General features: G+C 38.8%; 1 protein-coding gene across 4 annotated transcripts in view; it reads right to left on the bottom strand.

Annotated features, from left to right (window-relative positions):
• ppp2r5d (protein phosphatase 2, regulatory subunit B', delta) overlaps positions 1 to 21,394 on the bottom strand; it is an 83,633-nt gene that overhangs the window by 44,239 nt on the left and 18,000 nt on the right. For all 4 annotated transcript variants that reach the window (XM_067422607.1, XM_067422608.1, XM_067422606.1 and 1 more), the window contains exon 4: positions 180 to 379. In XM_067422607.1, the coding sequence (XP_067278708.1) occupies positions 180 to 379 (200 nt within the window). The remainder of the gene's footprint in view (positions 1 to 179; positions 380 to 21,394) is intronic.

The raw sequence follows: 21,394 nt of genomic DNA, 5'->3' as shown, positions 1-21,394 counted from the left end.
ATACTGAAGAAAGATTTTGGTTATATTGCCCTCCCCCATTGTCTTAATTAATCATGATTAAAATATTGACCAAAGTAATGGTCATAGAATTGATTTTATGATGATTTTTGCCATAATCGGATACCCTAAATGGGGTGCATTGATGTATGTCTGCTTAGGGAATATTTGTGCCGTCTCACCATGATGACAGCTTCGGGGTAGATGGACTCTGTGACCACGTCGCGGTTGTGTGTGATGTACTCCACCATTTCATTAAGGCCGGCTCTCTTCACCTCCTTGTACTTGAGATCACTTAGTGGATCAGTCACAAAGTCAAAAAGCACACAGCACTGCCGCAGCTTCTGGACAAACAGTTCTTCTCGATCCAGGGGTGGGGCATCTGGAATAGAAGACACAATAAACAAAACAGCCTGAGTGACACCTGTCAGGCAAGAGAGATGGGCGACAGGCAAAACAGTCAATCAAACCAACCTGCAAACCTCCCAGGGAAGATTTCTTATACCTCTTACTGTGCGTTTTCACACCAACACACCATCTAAGCAGAGCTCCTATTTAGGAGGCTCTCTGGTCCACCAGTCTCTCATTTACACCCTCCTCTCACCTTGACCGTGAGCCTCATGCCTGTCTGTGTGTTTCAGACTGTGTGTCTCTGCATGAGCTTGTCCAATATAGCACTGTTCTGCCAAGGCAGCAAACTGCTGCAATTATAAGACCATAATGGCTGAACTTGAATCAGATGACCAAGTCCTAAGCATGAATGATATATTTTAAAATGTTATTTATTCCTGTGATCAAAGCTGAATTTTCATCATCATTACTCCAGTTTTCAGTGTCACATGATCCTTCAGAAATCATTCTAATGCGATGATTTACTGCTCAAGAGAAATTTCTAATCATTATCAATGTTGAAAACAGTTGAACTGCTTCAGATTATTGAGTATTTTTTAGGATTCTTTGGAAAATGTTTAAAAGAACAGCATTTATTTGAAACAGGCATTTTTTATAACATGAAAATCTTTACTGCCACTTTTTTTTAAAATTAGCTTCAATTTAGTGATTAGTTAGCATCACATGGCATTTTTCATATATGAAAATGTTTTAGCAAAAAATATGCATGATTGGAAATATATTAATATATTTTATTTGTATGTATTTTTTTGGTGCATATGAATAAAAATAATAACATTTTCATGTGTTAATTAACTTTTTTTTAATGCATTTTATTTATTGCTTTAAATATTCACAGCAAATGGCTATTGAGTTTTTCTCAAAATATAAAAAGAAGATTTAAGAGAATGTAAAATGAAGATATAATTGTTTTGACACTATCACCAAGTCATAATAAGAGCTAAGGCTGGGTACGGACACATTTCACAATTTGATTCAATTTTGATTCATAAGCTTGCAATTTGATTCGATATTGATAATATGGCAAAAAAAAAAAAAAACAAGAAAAACAAATCTCTTAACTAACGCTGCAAACTATGGGAGTCAGTTGAAGCCTACTATAATACTGAAGGTAAAAATGAACTGATTTGTATATTATATATATATATATATATATATATATATATATATATATATATATATATATATATATATATATATATATATATATATACTTAAATCACACTTACACTTGACATTATAATATTAATTACATAATCATATTTCTACTCCGGACTGTTTTTTTTTAAATATACATTTTTAAAGGCCGTCATAAAAATGTACTCATACATGTATTAAACATTGAAGAACATAAAAAAATTATAATGAATATAAAATATGGTGCATATATTTAGCAAAATGCTCCTCTCTAGAGTAATTTTTTCACGCTGACTAACGAGTTTATGTTTTTCTGAGGTAAATCTGACATTATGTGACATTGTTCACAAGTTGTTTTACCAGGGTATATACAGAACTTCTTAAATTGAATTAAATACCTTTTACTACCTTTTTCACTACCTTCAAAATATTGTTTAATACCAGCGCAACTGAGCCCCTGCCTCTTTGAAAGTAAAAGTGCCCTTTTCGATCGCACCTCAGTGCCCCCACGAACGTGATTTCCACCTGTGGGGGAATGTTTATTATTTTTATTTATTTTTCTTATTTGCCTCTTTGCATTGGAATTCTCAATTTTAACCTTAATTACTACACTAATTGTAATAAATAATACAAATATTTTAAGTGGTCATTAATAGACCATAATTTTTGCACAAATAGTAAATGTTAAAATATTTAATAAATAATAAACCAAAAGATATCCTCAAAATATTCAATAAACATTATTAAGCTAACATTTATTTAACTGAAAAAATTGTTAAGGTGTATGGTCACATTTGACTACCAATGACATGAGTATGAGTGTGACCAATTAGTAAGGAATACCTGAGGGCTAAATACAAGAAAAACATTAATGTTTACGATGTTGCATCTCCATCACTGTCCATAATAAAATGATAGCCTACTGTAAATATGGTTAAAGTAATAATCAATGCACACTATGCTGTACTGTTTATCAAAATTTTTATTATTTACTGGATTTGGGCACTTTATTATTTCAATTTTCTATTCGTGTCTCAGGCGCGAAGCTTGACAGGCTACTGGCCCTTTAAGACCTAATGGGCGGATATGCGTCGTCTTGCTCGACTGTATAAAGTTCACTTAAGCCATATACAGACTATGTCTGCTAGGATACTTATCAAGATGAGCATGTTGACATACTTTTGTGTGAGTTTGTCCGATCCAGCGTAAGACTTGAAAAATAATTCAATATTTGCGCGCTTTCGGATGATGCACAGAGACAAATACTCTCACTATGCACGCGAGGTCTCATTCGCGTCTTGTGGCACAACACCCGGGTGGTGATGGTGAAAATGACTGATCATATTCGAACCAGAGCAGTTGAAAAACTCTTTCTATGTTTGATTCTAACATACGGCAGCACTTGAAGGTTACTACAGCCGTGAAGCTGAGCTATGTTGCAGAGAGAGGCTGTGTCTGTCAGTTATTATTATACATATGACAAAAACAATTGCAACGCTGTAGCCGACCATAGACCATATGGACGTAGTGTCCGTGACGTCAACCGTAGGATTCCGATAGGCCGTTCTGAAGGGTAAAGTAGAGGTGAGCTGGGCGTCGCCATCTTGCGAGCGAGTCATCGCGTGTCACTCCCGGATAACAGAAAATGGGCAAAAAGGCGGGATGTGCGCAGAGCTGAGGTGACGCAATGACTAAAAAAAATTCACCCCCCTCACAGTTGTCATGAAGATCAAAATTAGCCTTATAGGCCAAAACCACAATTTGTACCAGGCTGTAAACATGTTTTTTTCTGCTGTAAAGTTGAGAATTTTAACATGGGGCTCAATGAGATTCTGCTCCTTCTGGAGGCTGCCTCTAGTGGCCAGTTGAGGAATTGCAGTTTACATTACTTCCGTATTGGCTTCAAGAGAGATTGCGGGAGGTTGCTGCTTGGAGCCGACAGACTCATGTCAGACTCAGTCATTTCAGTGTTAAATAATCAGGTTAAACAACGATTTAATATACTGCAAATAGCCTACTAATACCAAACTACCAAGTACTGCGCACAGTGCGCAGCTAATTAATTAAAGGATTTTTTTTTTCCTAATGTCATTTTTAGTCAGAAATTAGCTTTTATTTTGTTGATTACAGTCTATATATATATATATATATATATATATATATATATATATATATATATATATATATATATATATATTTATTGTGACAAGTCTCCCGAGCTCTCATCAGCGTCGCCCTGGCAACGGATTACAAACACCTGCACGCGATCAGCACGGGCCGGATCGTCACAGCTGCAGGCCATCAGGCCCTGGCATAAAAGCCTCCACACTGGGACACCAGTTTGAGCACGATCTCCATGCAGCACTACTCTAATCCTTGTCTCTCTCTCTCTCCCAGAAAGCAGCCTGTGACGCTCCGGCCACCCCGCCGCACCTACGTCACCGCTAGCACCAGGGCACCCGGAAGGAGGACACTTACAGCGCACCTGCACCTTAAATTCACACGCCTGTCACTGTTTCCACAAATAAATCCACCCTCTGGGGGTTTTGCACCAATTTCACTGTTGCGTGATCCTTCACCCTGCCACAATATATATACTGTAATCAACAAACGATATCAACAAAAGTGAACGGATACGCTGCACGATTTAAATAGCGTTAAAGTCCTCATGAAATCTTATTTTTTTTAGCGCATATTACAGGTCTTAGGGTGATCAATTAATCCGTGCAAGTTAATACACAGAAAAAAATTGTTTGCCGTGGTAATCTTTAATCAAAATCCGAAAAGTTACTTCCGGTTTGGTTCCTTCTCAGATGATGTCAGTTTGACGGCTTGCGGTTTAAAATGCGTAACCCATCCCCTCTAGCCGTTCATCTGCTATGAGTGCGAGATGGAGAGGAGGAGCGCTGAGGTAAAACCCTGCCCTCTATTCAATATTCCCTTTCACTTGGAAATACGTCACAGCACTGAAGAAAACTCACTCGCTACTTCCGCTTCAGTAGAACTTTAAAAAAGTTAATGAATAACGACACGCAATATGTGGTGGCTGGTGTTGATTCTGTGGAGCACTGCCACGAATTTGTCTATGTCTGGGAAACACTGTTGTAACATTGGGCCTATGTTGCTCTCCAATGCCACGTTCGAATTGAAAGAGTAGTGTTTAGTTGCTAGGTCTAAACACCACAGCACCTCAGCTCGCAATGTAGCACTTCCCCGTGTTTTTAATTACTGAATGGAAGCAAGCTCGCGTACACGTTTGGCAGCAAGCCAGCCGGGTACCGAGTTTGTTCCAGCGCACGCGAACTAATGATATCGCTCAGGTCCTACTCTCAACATATAAATAAATCCACGCGAATTTTAGAAAAAAGGCCTGTACTTAACACAAATTAAAAAATATTATCTAAAAATTTGGGCTCGAAAATGTAACCCCTCGTCAAATGACGTTTATTACTTTTTAATGCCCTTAATTTTGGCTAATTTCATATACTACCTTTTACAACCCCGCGGACACCCTGTTTAATGAACACTTTCCACGGTTTAAATGTTTTTGAATTGTGTAATAAATGGACGTAATTTTAAATATGATAAATTTTTTCATATCAACAGTAACAAAGCACAAAGATTATAGCGATTTATTGGATGGGAGAAGCGCTACTATGTTCCATTCATTCATCAGCTGAAAACAGGATAGACTTATCGATTCTTGGGATTTAATAATCAATGTCGGTTCGTAAAATTTAGAATAGATTAAAATCGAGAAAGCACTATTTTTTTTAACCTGCCCTAATAAATACTACAAGTGTTTCAATATTAGAGGGGAAAAAATTATATTCAGTCAGCAAATGTTATGTAACTTGAATATGAATCAAGCAAACTCAAAATATTTGAATCAGTGCTGCTATTTGTCATTTTTAAAATCACAAAGAAGAGGTTTTAGACATGACAGTGTTTTTTTAAACAGACCCCGTCGATCAAGATGAACGGCACAGGGTAACGAGGAGAGGATGGGGGATTGATCCACTTTTGAGCAGCGTAGGGGACGGATGAAAATGCAGGACTAAAATCTGGGGCACAGATGACAGCTTCAATGAATCTATATTAAACGGGATCCACAGAGAGCTGCACTGCCGTAGCTCTATCAGAAAAGTCTAACTTCCCGTTTCACACGTCAAACAAATGGCAGAATGCTTGACATGTCTCAAACAAACAGCTTCTGTTGTGAGATGTGTTGACTATCAGTCTCTTTGATGGTGTCCTGCATCTCGATCGTGTGCAAGTATGAAATATATGTCACCTATCCTTAACCCTGCTGAAACAAGTGAATTCTTTCAACAATACTTTATGCTGGCGGATGACAGCAGGATTTCCAGAATAGATGCAGGACATGAACCTCAACATCCTGTACCAGGCCTGTAGTCTGAAGTAGGAGTGTGTGATTCGGAGATCTTATGCAATGCCAGAGGAGGTCTGAGCGTGATGAGAGGAGGAATGGAGGAAGAGGATGGCCTGCTGCCAGCAGGTTTTCTGCTGATGAATGCAAAGGATGGCTTTCATATTGATCTAATCAAACCAAATATGCCCTATACATATAAAAGCATGAAACAAAATAATCAGAGTCAGAAGACAATGATAAATGGTGGGGGTGCAACCATTAGGAAATTTGAGGCAGATACTGATAGCTAATCATTTATTTTTACCTCCTTTATGTATTAGTGGTTGGAAATATACTGGCTGAAACTAAAGGGGTGGGAGATGAAACTGATTTCAACGATACAGTGGTATAAATCAACTGTTTCAAATTAATTCACATGTGTAATAACATTGGATATGAATGTATTTTCGTTAATACTGAAAAATGTGTATATTGGTGGTTAGGCCTGTCACGTTAGTCAAAAAATCAATTAATCGCACGATAAAAAAAAAAATTGAGCTCGATACTTTTTCCGGCCATGATAATTTCCATTTTCATGCTTGTTTGTTTGTTTTCCTCTTCTCTCGCTGACTGAGCGCCTCGTCCATTTGGTGAATTGTTTATACTCGACGTGCAGACTGGGTGCGGCGTGATGAGATGTCATGCTCGGCCAGATTCGCCTGGAACTCATGGCTCTTCGGTTGCGAAGCTGCACGTAAAGTTACAAACTTTGGCGTGCACAGCGTTTAGCGAGGCAGGGTCCGTCGCGTGCTCCGTGTTGACGTCAGTTTTGTCACGCTCTTGTGGTCACGTTGAGTATAAACGAGGCTTAAAGCTACACTGAAGTTGTCAGTTTGATAAATGCAAGTTAATTCTTCAGTTCAATCTTTGTGTGCTAAAAAAGCATGTAAGTTCCTGTAAAGATAGTAATACACAATCTCCTTTTTAATAATCCAAATAAATGAAAAGCATGTCATCAATGTCTTCTCTCTTAGTGTATCAAAATCTCACCTAGCTTTCCTGAGAGATGGTCAAATAATTTTTTTTTGTAATACTGTATCCTAAATTGTGGATAATTAAGCTATATATCACATGCTGAAGTAAATTTCTGTAGTGTTACTGATTAAAAGAAAAAACAAATACAGAACCGAAAACCGCGATACGAACTGTGCCACCCCTAATCTGAACTTTGAAAAAATTTACCTGCATTATTGTGCCATTATCATTATTTTAGATGAAAATGGTCTCAGAACAACAATATTATTGTTTATCGCAATAATTTCTAGGCCAATTTATCGTCCAGCAAAATTTGTTATCGTGACAGGCCTATTGGTGGTGTATGTATGGTTATGGACCAAAAATAAGAAAATTGTGTTTTGACGTATAGCTCTATAGATGCGCACTACTGTTCAAAAGTTTGGGGAGATCTTTTTTTTAAAGACATTTAAAACTTTTATTAAGCACGGATACATTCAATTGATAAAAAGAGACAGTGAAGACGTATATAATATCAATTTCTTGTTACAAAATATTTCTATTTCTAGATTTCTATTCCAAATAAATGTTGTACTTTCAAAACATTCAAAGAATCCCAAACTAAATTATCAAACTTTCCACGATAATATTATGCAGCGCAACTGTTTTCAACACTGATAAGACATTTTCAAGGCCCAAATCAGCATATTAGACGGATATCTGAAGGCCTATAATAATATTTCCCAATGTTTTTTTTTTGGGGGGGGGGGGGGGTATCAAATGAATGCAGCCTTGGTGAGCACAAGAAACTTCTTTCACTGATCCCAAATTTCCAGCACCAAAACTCCTTCAGGACTGATTAGGACCTAAGATGACTCTCTTCGGGGTTGTGTTTAGGTTAAGTAATGCAAATCACTAATAATTAAAGCATCTGCAAGGAGACATCGCTGTGCCATTAAGATAATTGCAAGATAAAGTGTTATTACTATTATCACAGGGGACATATCTCTGGTGAGCATTTCAATTGGATTTGTCCCAGACTAGCGCTGTGAGGAGTGACACCTGTGAGACTGAGCGTGCATCTGCACACAAACCATTTGAACTGGTGCATAAGCAGACTGCCAGCACTCATGTTATGTCAAGTATACTCAGATTTGGCTAGTCACTGTTACATTTGTCAAATAGGTTAGTGAATATGCAAAATTACTGTAATGATGCTTGAACAAAATTATATCAAAACCACCCAGCATAAACCTGTATTAAAGTTTTCTGTATACCTGATATATAGCCATCATTAAACCTGTATACCCTCTGTATTGCCAAATTTAAATTGCCTCAGACTTTTACATTATACACCCATATTTTATTTCTTATTATAAAGCATGTCTTACGTTTAGGATAAATTGCATTATGCCCTTTACATGCAGTAGCTCACCCAGTGTCCTCAACATTTTTTCAGATGCACTCATATCAAACTACTGTATATCGATATTGTGGTGAGGTGAACGAGAGAGGGACATGGGAGGAGCGAGTGAGACCAGGGACGTGATTGCGAAGGAGTGTCACCTGCGAGCCACACCGGTCTCGAGTCCTCTCATGAGGGAGCTCAGAGGCATTTAAGGACAAGCAACACCAGTCAAGGACGAGAGAGGACCAGGCCTGAATGTTATGTTGAGTTTTGTTTATGTTTTGTTATGTGTGTGTGTGTGGGCAGTCATCCGTGAGGGGCTGCCTACGGTTTACTTTTCGTTTTGTTTATTTAATGAAAGTTGTTAAACGTTCGCCGGTTCCCGCCTCCTTCCTTCCAATCTACGAACTTTATTACAGATATATATTAACTCTTTCCCCAATAAACATGGAAATTTCTGTTATTTGTGAGAAAATACTTCCTTGCCAAACACAAATAAAATTTTCTGGGTCTGTGTGCTTTCACTGTCAGACGCTAGGGGGCGCTATTACACATGTGGACCCAGGGCTTCAAGTTTTGATAAAAAAAAAAAAAAAAGGGAAAAAGCATGAATAAAACTTTTTTTTTCTTTTTTTTTAAGAAGAGGGTCAGGTTAGCTCTTTCTATTCTATGAGCTACGAAATTTTCATGAAAATGGTCAAAAACATGGCGGGCGCTGGCAAAAACATTTTTTTTAAACGTTAGCAGGGAAAGAGTTAATGATGAGGCAATGAACTCTTTCCCCTCCAACATTTAAAAAAGAAAAAGTTGCCAGCCACCTCCAGAGCTTTATACATACATACAACAAATAATACGTTCACATGTAATCTCCAAAAACAACACAAAGACAGTAGATTGTGAACTTAAAACAGTCTTCGCATAAACCCATTGTCACATTTAGCCATGCCCTTCATACACCAGGACTCAACATTACAGATGGAGTGGTTCAGATTTTAACCTGCCCTGCTAAAATGCACAAAAAAAAAAATTTTTTTCATTGTTTTTAACCAATGTAATCTTGTGCTTAAAGATTTTCAGATGGGTCTAAAAGCTAAGAAATATATATCAAGTTATCTAACACTTCACAGCCTGCATAAATTATCAATTAAATATAGGATTAAACCTTATTCAAATTCAAATCTACAAATGTTATTCTGTCAAGAGCAGTGAGTGATTTTCTTTTTCTTTTGTTCTTTGATTAACATTAAAGACACTTTAAGACCTGGCACACACGACCCGGATCTAACACACATCCTATTTTCTCACAGCCCCTTGCTTTCATTTAAAGGTCCCGTTCTTCGCGTGTTTTCGAAGCTTTGATTATGTTTACAGTGTGCCATATAACATGAGTTCATGTTTCGCGTGTAAAAAAACACAATATTTTTCACACAATTTACTTATCTGTACAGCGCTGTTTCCTCTGTCCTAAAAACGGCCTGATGATTTCCTTGTTCTATGAAGTCCCTCCTTCAGAAACACGTAACGAGTTCTGATTGGGCCAGCGCTTCCCGTGTTGTGACTGGACAGCAGTAAAGGTCCCGCCTCTTACCATAACGGGGCGATGCAAGTGCTGAATGCGCTCTTCTCCACGTGGGAGAGCAATAAGACCACGCCCCCTATTTTGCGTGTTCTTGTGGGCGGAGGGTTAGTCAACAAACGGTTCTAGTGAGGTCATTCCTGAAGGAAGTGCAGCGGTGTAGTCCAAACCGGCCGTTCGCTGTAGGCTTTGAAAGGGAACTTCTGTTAAATAAAATATCTCGCTTGGCATTGAACTTTGAGCTTTATAATTTTACAGGTATTATTTATGCTCTAACAGCAACATTACACACTAACTAAAGTTTGAAATAGGGATGCACGATTAATCGAAATCGAACCGCAATCGCGATTTGGCTTGTGTTCGATTATGAAAGCTCAAAGGCTGCGATTTAAATTAAATAAATAAATGCCCAGTGTGTTTGCGAAGAGCGGCTCTGTGATAAACGCTGCTGTTTGAGTCCCTTATAACTAGGGCTGGGCGATATGACGAAATATATCGTCTGGACGATAGAAAATGTCTATCGTTTTATTTTAGGCTCTATCGCTTACGCCACGATAAGGCGTTTACAGCAGAATTTTACGTCAAGATGCACCTCACTCCACGGCATGCCCATGCACGCTGCAATACATAAACAAACATGGAGGAAGACGGTAGTAGACGCGGTTCAGACCAGGGTAATAATTATGCCAGAGTGGTGCATAAGCGCGCAAAACAAACTTCGAAACTAATGAGCAAGTGTTTGTGAGCTGATGTGGCTTCTCATCAGAGTGAAGCAGACGAGGCGTTATTTTATAGTATTCTATGTCAATCAGCACTGCATTATAATACGTTACACTTTATTACTATGAAAATACCTTTGACGGCTTGAAGAACTCAAATACACCATATTTTGCTGCTGTCGTGTTTATTGTCGTCATCAGGCATGTGATTGGCTAAGGATAAAAAAGCAGGAAAATATACCATATTTTATAATATAGACCACCCCCACCCCGCCGCACCGATCAAACTGGTGGCGGATCAATATGGAGAGTAAAGCAGGACCCATAACAACTTATTTGAACAAAAAAATACATTTTATTGTAATAACTTTTTTGTACAGTATGAAAAAAAAACTAATTATTTGGTGGATGCATTTTTACCCAATTTTAATAGCTAAATGTGCAACATGCACATTTTCATGTCAAAAGAAGGCCTCAATTTTTGTATGACTCTTTAGCCTTTGTAGAAAGCTTTTTTAGAGCCTCTACACGTTTCTTTTGGAATTTGCGCCTGGCATGATAAATTAATCTATAATGACGAAATGGGGGTGCAATTCACATTTATTCCACAAGGTGGCGATGTCTGATACCCAATGAAGTGACGTTTCACTCATAGTTACCTCTGACAGAAAACGAAACAATAATAATTATAATCTGCAAAACTTGAAATGGCTTAGTGATTTACTGCAGAGAGCAAGTATTAAACACAATCAAATATTAGTGTCACTGTCTCTTGATGATGGATGTGGTCAAGAAGCTGTCAGTGAGCAAAATATTGATTTTGAAGACATTGAAAATGAGTTTGGAGAATATGCTGGAGATCGCGAATATGAGGCAGATGCTGAATATACTGGTAAACGATCTCTGACGAGGAAATATGATGATGGTATTAAACATCTGCTCAAACTGAACCCTTCCAAGCTCCAAAAGGTAACGAAATAGGTTTTATTTTATTCTTCTGTAGCTGTTACTCTAACATCAGGAGTTGTATATATTATCGCGACAGGTAGAGGTCTAACGTTATCCATGTTAAATATAGATCTGGGTAAGGTTCTATATTTAATGTAAGATGTTCTGCGAAACAGTCATGCATTTAAGGGTTAAGCTATGGAATGGCTTCAGATGACTTTGTCACCCAAACTGACGTGAAAAAAGCGGGGGGCGCCGAAAAGCGCGCTGTTTGCATATATAGCTAGTGCTAGCAAATACAAGTAATGTTAGCTGTCAAGTTAATGTTAAATGCAGCTTAAACATCCTGCCATAGTGGAAAATCAATCAAAATCGATCATCTAATCAATCGACAACAAAGTCAAATTAGTAACTTATAGGTTATATATAGACACAAGCAATAGTATACCCAGATCATCCGATCCGGTGATGTTCTTGTCACGATACAGTCCTTGTTGCCAGTGTTGCCAACTATTTTCCAAGGAAAGTAGCTAAAGCCTGCCAAAAAAAACGCTAAATGTCGCTAGATGACGTTATGCGTTAATTAGCATATTAGTGACGTCATCACGCCGTCCTTGCGTTCAGCCTGCGTAACGTTTTTTCATTTAGCCTACTATATTTTACAATAATATAATAGCCTACAGCCGATTGTCCAATAAATGTTTTCATTTCCTATACCTTTTTGTCATACAATATATGATATAGTGAATTACAAAAAAAATTATGTGTAAAATCTGAATTGAGAAACTGGATGAACTAAAGCTCTGTGAGAGAGTAATATAAGTGATAAGCACAAGAGATGGAACTCATCATAACTCATTTATTTAAATATAAAACAAAAGAAGCAGATAACATTAAGTGAGAAATCGATGGCAACCTTGTGTGCTCATGTGTAGCTCGCTCATTCACGTCTGTCAGCTGCTGTCTGTATGCGCGTGCAGCTCCCCTCAGCCATTCACTGAACAGGGCAGACGCAGAGAGGTGTGTGTGACAGAGGGGAAATAAGACCTCGCGCTCGCAGGACAGTACTGGCGACATTTATAAACTAAAGTAGCTGAAGTTTGTGCATAAAATCGCTAGAGGGGTCTGAAAAGCCGCTAAATATAGCGACAAAGTCGCCAAGTTGGCAACACTGCTTGTTGCCCATCCCGCGATCGTGGTTTCGTCCCGGGTTACCATGGTGACGGCTGTGAGATGACGGTCAACCCCCCAATCCCCCCCCCGCCCCCGCCATTTTTTTTTTTTTTACAGATCTGCATGATTTACGTAGGTCACATTTTCAGGTCGGAAAATCCGGAATTCCGGATTAATCCGGAAAAATCACATCCCTGGTCATGTTTAATCAAAGCGTCTATATCTTCTGTTTACAGAACGCCATTACTTCTCTGAGGCAAATGTGGCGTTTTCCGCTCCAGGGCGCCCTCTAGCTTTCAGTATGAATTAAAAACTTTGGATAATCAATAATAAGAAAAAAATATACTTAATACATTTTAAAACTTAATAAACTTAAAAAATTATAAATTTATTGGACAATCCATGTTTTTTTTAAATGTACAGGAGTTTTTCCCCCCACAGTGGATGCACAAGAGGTTAATATTTCATATTAAAGACAGACTTTAAGAAATTGAAATCACAGATAAACAACACACACACACACACACACACACACACACACACACACACACACCTTTTATTTTTTACAATAACTTCTTAGTTATAGGCTGTCTGCATATTAATAGGTAACCCAGCAGTTGTTTTTTTTTTTTTTTGTAAAATAAGTTTTCTGTAAAATATTACAAAAATAATAATAATTAGTATTAGTATTATATTGTTATATTTATTCTGACATATTCTTTTTATTTGTAATTATGAAAATGTTATTGTAATGGTAATACATTTTATTTTTTAAAATATTTTAGCAGTAATAATAATCATAATTATTATTATTAGTCACATTAATATAAAAACACAAAATGTTATATACACACACACAAAAAATTATAATAACAATAATCGCATTTTAAATCGCAATTGCAATTTTATCCAGAATAATCGCAATTATATATTTTCCCCAAATCGTGCAGCCCTAGTTTGAAAGATGGAATCGCGAAGAACGGGACCTTTAACACTTTTTCATTTATTTAGGACAAGGATACTCGACAAAACAAGAATTGTTGGCATAATTGTGTTTTTTTCTGTTCAAGCGTGAATGACCCCTTTGCTTGGTGTTTGTTTACAGACAGCCGCTTCACAGACGCACAGCCGTAATGATTTGATTTTGGGTTTTATTTTCGTCTTATCACGGTTGAATAGTATAATAGCACTTGAATGAATGATAGCATGATCACATACTGCAGCGCAGCCAAAGGACGACAGAAAAAAAACATCTGCGTTAAAAACATCTAACACATTCTGCGTTAATTGCGTCAAATATTTTTAATCCGTTATACAGAAAAAATGAAATTGCATATATTAACGCATTAATTTTAACAGCACTAATATCGATAAATCGTACAAACTCGATATACTGCCCAGCCCGACAACAAGCAGCAAGCTTCCACAGCCCCCACAAAGCAGACCCTTTAGCAGCACACTGTCAAATGTCTCACGGAGGACCTATTCGATTATCTCAGTTGTCACAAGTCCTGCAAATCAAACCGGTATGTGACTGCGACACTGGAGCTGCAGAACCCTCAGGGAAGCATTTATCTCTCTCTCTTTGTCTGTTATGCACATACACACAAACAAATGACACAGAGCAGAGCTTCAGCTTGCCATTTAGTCCGCAGTGATTATTGCATAATGAGCCGTGCTTTTCCTTGAGTCCTGCAGATGGAAAGCAGGGCTGAGCACTGGAAGGAAAGCCCTTATGAATGTGGGATTACTAGACCTCTGGCAGGAACATAAGTTGCCTTCTGCTAGAATCACAATTCACTTGAACTGTTTTTTTTTTTCCAAGGCTGAGGAAAATAACTTTGATGGGGGGGTGAAACACTCAGTTTCAGTCAATCTCATGTCAGTCTTGAGTACCATTAGAGTAGTATTGCATCCTTCATATCTCTGAAAAGTCTTTAGCTTTATCATATTTATAAAAGAAAGTTGCGCTGTACACTCAAACAAAAAATGATTATAGCTCTTTGCTCAGTTTATTTAAATAAAACAACACAAATCTTTAGTTTTTTACTTAATTGCCATTCTACTTAATTTTATTACATTAAGGGTACGTTCACACTTGTAGTTCGGTTAGTTTGGTTTATTTGGTCCGGACCAAAAAACTAAATCAAAACATATAGTCCTGTTCCGCTTAGCGTTCACACTGGCATTTTTAAAGGTGAACTATGTAGTATTTTTGCAGTAAAATATCCAAAAACCACTAGGCCAGTGTTATATATTTTGTTCAGTTGAGTACCTACAATATCCCAGAAGTTTCCAACTATTTGTAAATTGTGAGAAAATTGCTATTTTAACTAAGGACAGGGACGTTGCAGCATTGCATTTGAGGGAGTCGCCTGTCAATTGCGTTATATCTGCGTTACCCTCGGTTTCGGCTTTTATTTGGCAGGAGCGCTTTACTCTTAGCAGTGTGAACAACTGAACGCACGGAGTAACGTCATAACATTGTTTTAAACACACTTAAATGTATCTAATATGATAAACAGAGCTGCATTACCTCAAAATCATAACCGGAAGAGCGGATCTGTGCAGGCGCCCGGCAAATCAGTCCCGTCCCGTCATAATAAAAGTCCCGGTATTCGCAAGGCGGGTATTTGTTTAACAATTGCTCCAGCAGCTGTGCTCAGGTCCATAACACTCGGTCCTGCTCTGCTTTAGACTACAGTAACGTTAATAACCGCATGCATGAACGTGATTTCTGCCCGAGTATTTTTCACCGGCTGTGATGAGAAGACCACATCTCCCAAGATGCTGCGCTCACACTTTGCGTCATCAAACTACGCATTTGTTTTGCATAGGCGCCCTCCAGTGGACAAAAGCTGCATAGTGCACCTTTAACAGCGACCCTAAAGTTACCGAACCAAAGCCTCAGGGAGACGCTCACAACCTGATTGGTCGGCTTATATGACGTAGGAGCTCGCTTACCGAACATTCAAAACAATGCTGTGTGCTGAAACGCGATCATTTTATGTGCGTACATGTGCCATTATTTTTACCCACTGAGAACTCATGAAGAGCTCATAGATGTGCCCAAAACATTCAAAACAGCAGCAGGATTTATTCCGTTGTATGCAGAAAAGAGTCGGCCGTCTCTTATGTAAAAGAGACGGCAATTCTGTCGTCTGGGAAACACAGGTCCTTTGATGAGAAGAACCATGTGTGCTTTTTGTGCAATTTTTCTAGCATTTTCGAAACATGCTTGTCGGACCAAATATTAATTTGGCACTTCCTCGTGCTCCAAGTTTGCCCTCTAACTAATGTACGTTGTTCATTTTGGATACACCGATCTTTCCACGTCGTCAAATCAGCGGGCTGTGTCGCATCTTGTGACATTACGTCCGTTTTTTGGTTCATTTACATGTCTTTGGTGCGGTTCGATTGATATATATGAACGCAACACGGACCAGAGTTCGTTTGGAAGCGGACTGAGACCCATCTTTTTAGCGGCCTCGGCCCGCTTGTTTAGTGTGCACCAGGGTTCGGATGGCATGTTTGGTGTTCACATATGTTCAAATGAACTGCACTAAATGAGCAATCGCACCAGGGTTCGTTTTAATCGAACCAAACATGACAAGTGTGAATGCACCCTAAATTAACTAAAATTTGTAAAATGTTAAAGGGGGGAATATACATCAAATACTCAATCAAATGTCCAACTTGTTATTTTGAAGTTATTTTGTCCATGTTTAGGATGGGAATGCAAGTCTTTAACAGTGTAAAAAGCTCATTATGCATGAAACAGCATTTCAGCTGAAGTGGATCTTCAGGCCAAAACACAACATGTCAACATCAGCATCAGTTGAGGGCTCGAACTTCACTTTTTAAATGATAATATCCTGGCTGGACTACTGTTGTCAGCGATATAAGTATTTGAAATTAACATGATTTCTTAATGTCTAGTGACATATCAGGGCCCTTTTATGATTCATTGTAATACATTTATTACATACAGTTTCTTCAAGAATAACAGGCTAATGAACCCACAAGTCAAGCAACCTGCAAATTCAAAACCAAAAATAAAATGTAAACGGCTGCAGAGTGCACATTTACGGACAAACTGTCATTCACGGTGTGCGCGCACTGGCGCATTTTCAGTTCATGCAAATGGAAGCTGATTGAAGCACAGTCAGTGATACCTGTATTACCAGTGTTGTCACACATTGATTAATCAGTGGGAAAATTTCCTCACCATCACATCCATTAATTAACCTGACAAGCCAGACCCACATAAAGATGTTTGGTCTGGAAACTCACCATTGGCAGGGCTCAATCTAAGGGGCGAATAAATGGTCTTTCAAACTCCCTCTGCAGGCAATAGGACAGCGCTACAACTGATCAGAGCACCGTAAAACGGACCTATTTGATGGATTAAACTTTCGCCGTATCCGGTCAGCAAAAATTCAAACACATCGGCTCCACTTCATATTAGGTGGCCTTAAGTACTATGTACTTACATCAAAAAATAAGTACAATGTACTTAATGTGTTGAAATTGTATTGCAAAACACCTTTGCTGATATTGAGGTGGGATACGGGTAGAGTTATGGACAGGTGTGATGGTGTGGGTGAGTTTAAGGGTAAAGTAAGGGACAGGTGTGGTGGTATGGGTGAGTTTAAGGGTAAAGTTAGGGTCAGGTGTGGTGGTGTGGGTGAGTTTAAGGGTAAAGTTAGGGTCAGGTGTGGTGGTGTGGGTGAGTTTAAGGGTAAAGTTAGGGTCAGGTGTGGTGGTGTGGGTGAGTTTAAGGGTAAAGTTAGGGTCAGGTGTGGTGGTATGGGTGAGTTTAAGGGTAAAGTTAGGGACAGGTGTGGTGGTATGGGTGAGTTTAAGGGTAAAGTTAGGGACAGGTGTGGTGGTATGGGTGAGTCTAAGGGTAAAGTTAGGGACAGGTGTGGTGGTATGGGTGAGTTTAATGGTAAAGTTAGGGACAGGTGTGGTGGTATGGGTGAGTTTAAGGGTAAAGTTAGGGACAGGTGTGGTGGTATGGGTGAGTTTAAGGGTAAAGTTAGGGTCAGGTGTGGTGGTATGGGTGAGTTTAAGGGTAAAGGTAGGGACAGGTGTGGTGGTATGGGTGAGTTTAAGGGTAAAGTTAGGGTCAGGTGTGGTGGTATGGGTGAGTTTAAGGGTAAAGTTAGGGACAGGTGTGGTGGTATGGGTGAGTTTAAGGGTAAAGTTAGGGACAGGTGTGGTGGTATGGGTGAGTTTAAGGGTAAAGGTAGGGACAGGTGTGGTGGTATGGGTGAGTTTAAGGGTAAAGTTAGGGACAGGTGTGGTGGTATGGGTGAGTTTAAGGGTAAAGTTAGGGACAGGTGTGGTGGTATGGGTGAGTTTAAGGGTAAAGTTAGGGTCAGGTGTGGTGGTATGGGTGAGTTTAAGGGTAAAGGTAGGGACAGGTGTGGTGGTATGGGTGAGTTTAAGGGTAAAGTTAGGGACAGGTGTGGTGGTATGGGTGAGTTTAAGGGTAAAGTTAGGGTCAGGTGTGGTGGTATGGGTGAGTTTAAGGGTAAAGGTAGGGACAGGTGTGGTGGTATGGGTGAGTTTAAGGGTAAAGTTAGGGACAGGTGTGGTGGTATGGGTGAGTTTAAGGGTAAAGTTAGGGTCAGGTGTGGTGGTATGGGTGAGTTTAAGGGTAAAGTTAGGGACAGGTGTGGTGGTATGGGTGAGTTTAAGGGTAAAGTTAGGGTCAGGTGTGGTGGTATGGGTGAGTTTAAGGGTAAAGGTAGGGACAGGTGTGGTGGTATGGGTGAGTTTAAGGGTAAAGTTAAGGTCAGGTGTGGTGGTATGGGTGAGTTTAAGGGTAAAGTTAGGGACATGTGTGGTGGTATGGGTGAGTTTAAGGGTAAAGTTAGGGTCAGGTGTGGTGGTGTGGGTGAGTTTAAGGGTAAAGTTAGGGACAGGTGTGGTGGTATGGGTGAGTTTAAGGGTAGGGTGTAAGGGAAGTGCCAACTGTGTAATTACAAATGTAACTACAGAAATTAATTACAGACGTAATTACATGCCGGTATTTTTTTTTATGTAAGTACAATGTAAAAACATGTGCATTGTATCAAATGATTAATTACAATGTTAGTACAAAGTAATTAAGGCTACTTTGAGCATGGCCACCTAATATAAAGTGGGTCCAACACATCTTCCCTTCTTAAGAAAGATTTTGGTGCTGTTCTTTGTTCTTTTCTCAAAGAAAAGCTTAACTCCAAATCTTTCAGAGTCGCAGCCAAAGCTGATTCGAAAGACCGCCGTTCGCCAGCTTCTGTGTTTACAAGTAGCACACAACTCTGCCGTCATTATGTTAAGCCCCGCCCATCGCCTCAATACACGATGTGATTGGCCTGACCAGAGTTTGGTTGCTAGACGATACTCGCGGCAGATTAGATTTGCTGCCACCAGTGTGTGTCTAGTTTTCTAGGCTATAAATTAATACCACTGTTAGTACATCTTCCTGAAAACTTAAAACACTGTTTATTTAATTTGTATTTTTATTCTGTTTGTAATTAGTTTCTTGGATCTTATTGTATTGCCGACTGCTTTCTTGTACTATTGTAATCGTTTTGAGGACCTTTACTTACATTAAACTAGTTTTAGTTTTTGCTTTAGTATTTATAATTTAAAACTGTAAAATGACACGTAACATGTAATAAGAATTTGGATCAGATATCGCCCACCAATAAAAGTGTTAAATAATCATATTATTTTTGCCATAATAGAGCAGCTCTACTGTGATGGCACAAGCAATCTGTCTTCAGCCAACATAAAAACAGATCAACTAGGTCAATACGTACAAACAACAAATAATATTTAAAAATAACAAACGTCTCCAGAGGCATATCCATAGCTAGATTATAATGTGACTATTGTGGGCCAATTCACAGAAAACACCCAGCGCTTTTGAAGAGCACATGCAATAACCTCGGGGCTCCTAAACAGATGACAAGAAAGAGAGAGGAGCAGTTGTGCATGGTTCTTAGGGCAAACTGCTTAAAATAGTCTATTAAAATGATAAGTGGTCACAGTTGTGTGCCGTGATGATCGTACACTCACAAAACCTCTAGAGAAGCTATTAATGCTAACATTTGACCTCTTGTCCCACACAACCAGGCCAATGTACAGTATGTCCTCTCACATGCTCTATAGCTGCACCTACAGCAACCACTATACACGACAGACATCAAACCCTGAAACACTCCAACAAGATACTGAGCTGCGTTTAGTGTTTAGAGTCATACGAGACTGTTTGCATATCTTGAGCTAAACATAACCCAAGCTAATTAAACAAATTACGGCCCAGTGACCTGCATGTGCCGACAAAGCAAATAGGACTGACTGAACGGTCTTTAGTCAGGGCGTAAGGTCAGGCTGTAAAGCTCCCATTACACATATGATACTGCAGGGCTTGACAATAAGGCCTGCCCGATGGCCCTGGGTGAGCATGAAAGATGCTCGGGACGCTCAGAACTGTCACTGGGTGTGTTTACACGCACATTCTTAAGTCGTTTATGCCTAATAAACCGACATTGAACATGTTCATGTAAACGCGGTAACCCGTTTTTTTTTTAATTTTATTTTTATCGGAGTAAGGTCATAAACAGCGTAAGCATAAACCGGTCGGGACATATGAAGGATGCAATACTACTCTATAGGTACTCAAGATTGACATGAGATTGACTGAAACTCAGTGTTTCACCCCCCCTTTAAATATCTATGGACTTCACAGTCAGTTCGTCACTTTCGCCGACAAGCGGATGCAATGAAACCGGTTTTCTGTTTGTACGTGACATCCGGCATAAAGCCTATTCTTCTCCTTATTATAAAAATAATACAAAACACTTAGTACCGTATGTATAGTTATTACCCCGACCCCCTCAGTGGAAAACTCATTAACATGATGTGGTTACCTTGCCCTTCAGCTGCGTAGCGCAAACAGACAGTCATAAGACTGAGAATTAACCTCCATAGGCAAATCACTGACCCTAGAGCAGGACATCTTTATCTCTCTGTTCTTTCAGTCACACTTGACCACAGCAGAACAACATGGATTTTATTACAATATTTTTTGTTATACATTTTTTATTTAAATTTTAAATAGTAAAACATGAGTGCACAAAATGTGGTACCATGAGTGCACATCTGACTGGATGTGCTACATTGGAAGCCATTTTAAAATTAACAACCAATTTTTTTTAAATCAATTTATTGAACACTGGTGTAATTATCATAGTGCTGCCAACCTGCCATAATTTTATAAAAGCAATTAGCCACACAAGGCTGTGTCACAGTACATTTACTAAGCATTAAGAAGAAAAAAACTTGACCATTGATAAGTCACTGAAAAATACAGCCCGTGTGGTTTATTGCTTTAACAAATAGGCCTGCTATTAAACCACATTTTACTAAATACAAAAATTGAAAAGGAGCTGAAATGCAGTTTGAACACTGCACACCAAAACGAAAATAAGCTTTTGATAAATACTGTGTGCTTCATATTTTCCTAAGCAACATCTTAGTAAAAGTAATCGTAATTTTAAAATCTTCAGCAGTCAGAATGATGGTTCAGTGACAGTCTTGTATGCCTCACACAATGAGCCATCTTTCTACTGCCAGGACAT

Source organism: Pseudorasbora parva, chromosome 17, assembly GCF_024679245.1.
Source record: "Pseudorasbora parva isolate DD20220531a chromosome 17, ASM2467924v1, whole genome shotgun sequence".
In the NCBI taxonomy this organism is placed as follows: Eukaryota; Metazoa; Chordata; class Actinopteri; order Cypriniformes; family Gobionidae; genus Pseudorasbora; species Pseudorasbora parva.
This window is presented reverse-complemented; position numbering and strand designations above follow the sequence as displayed.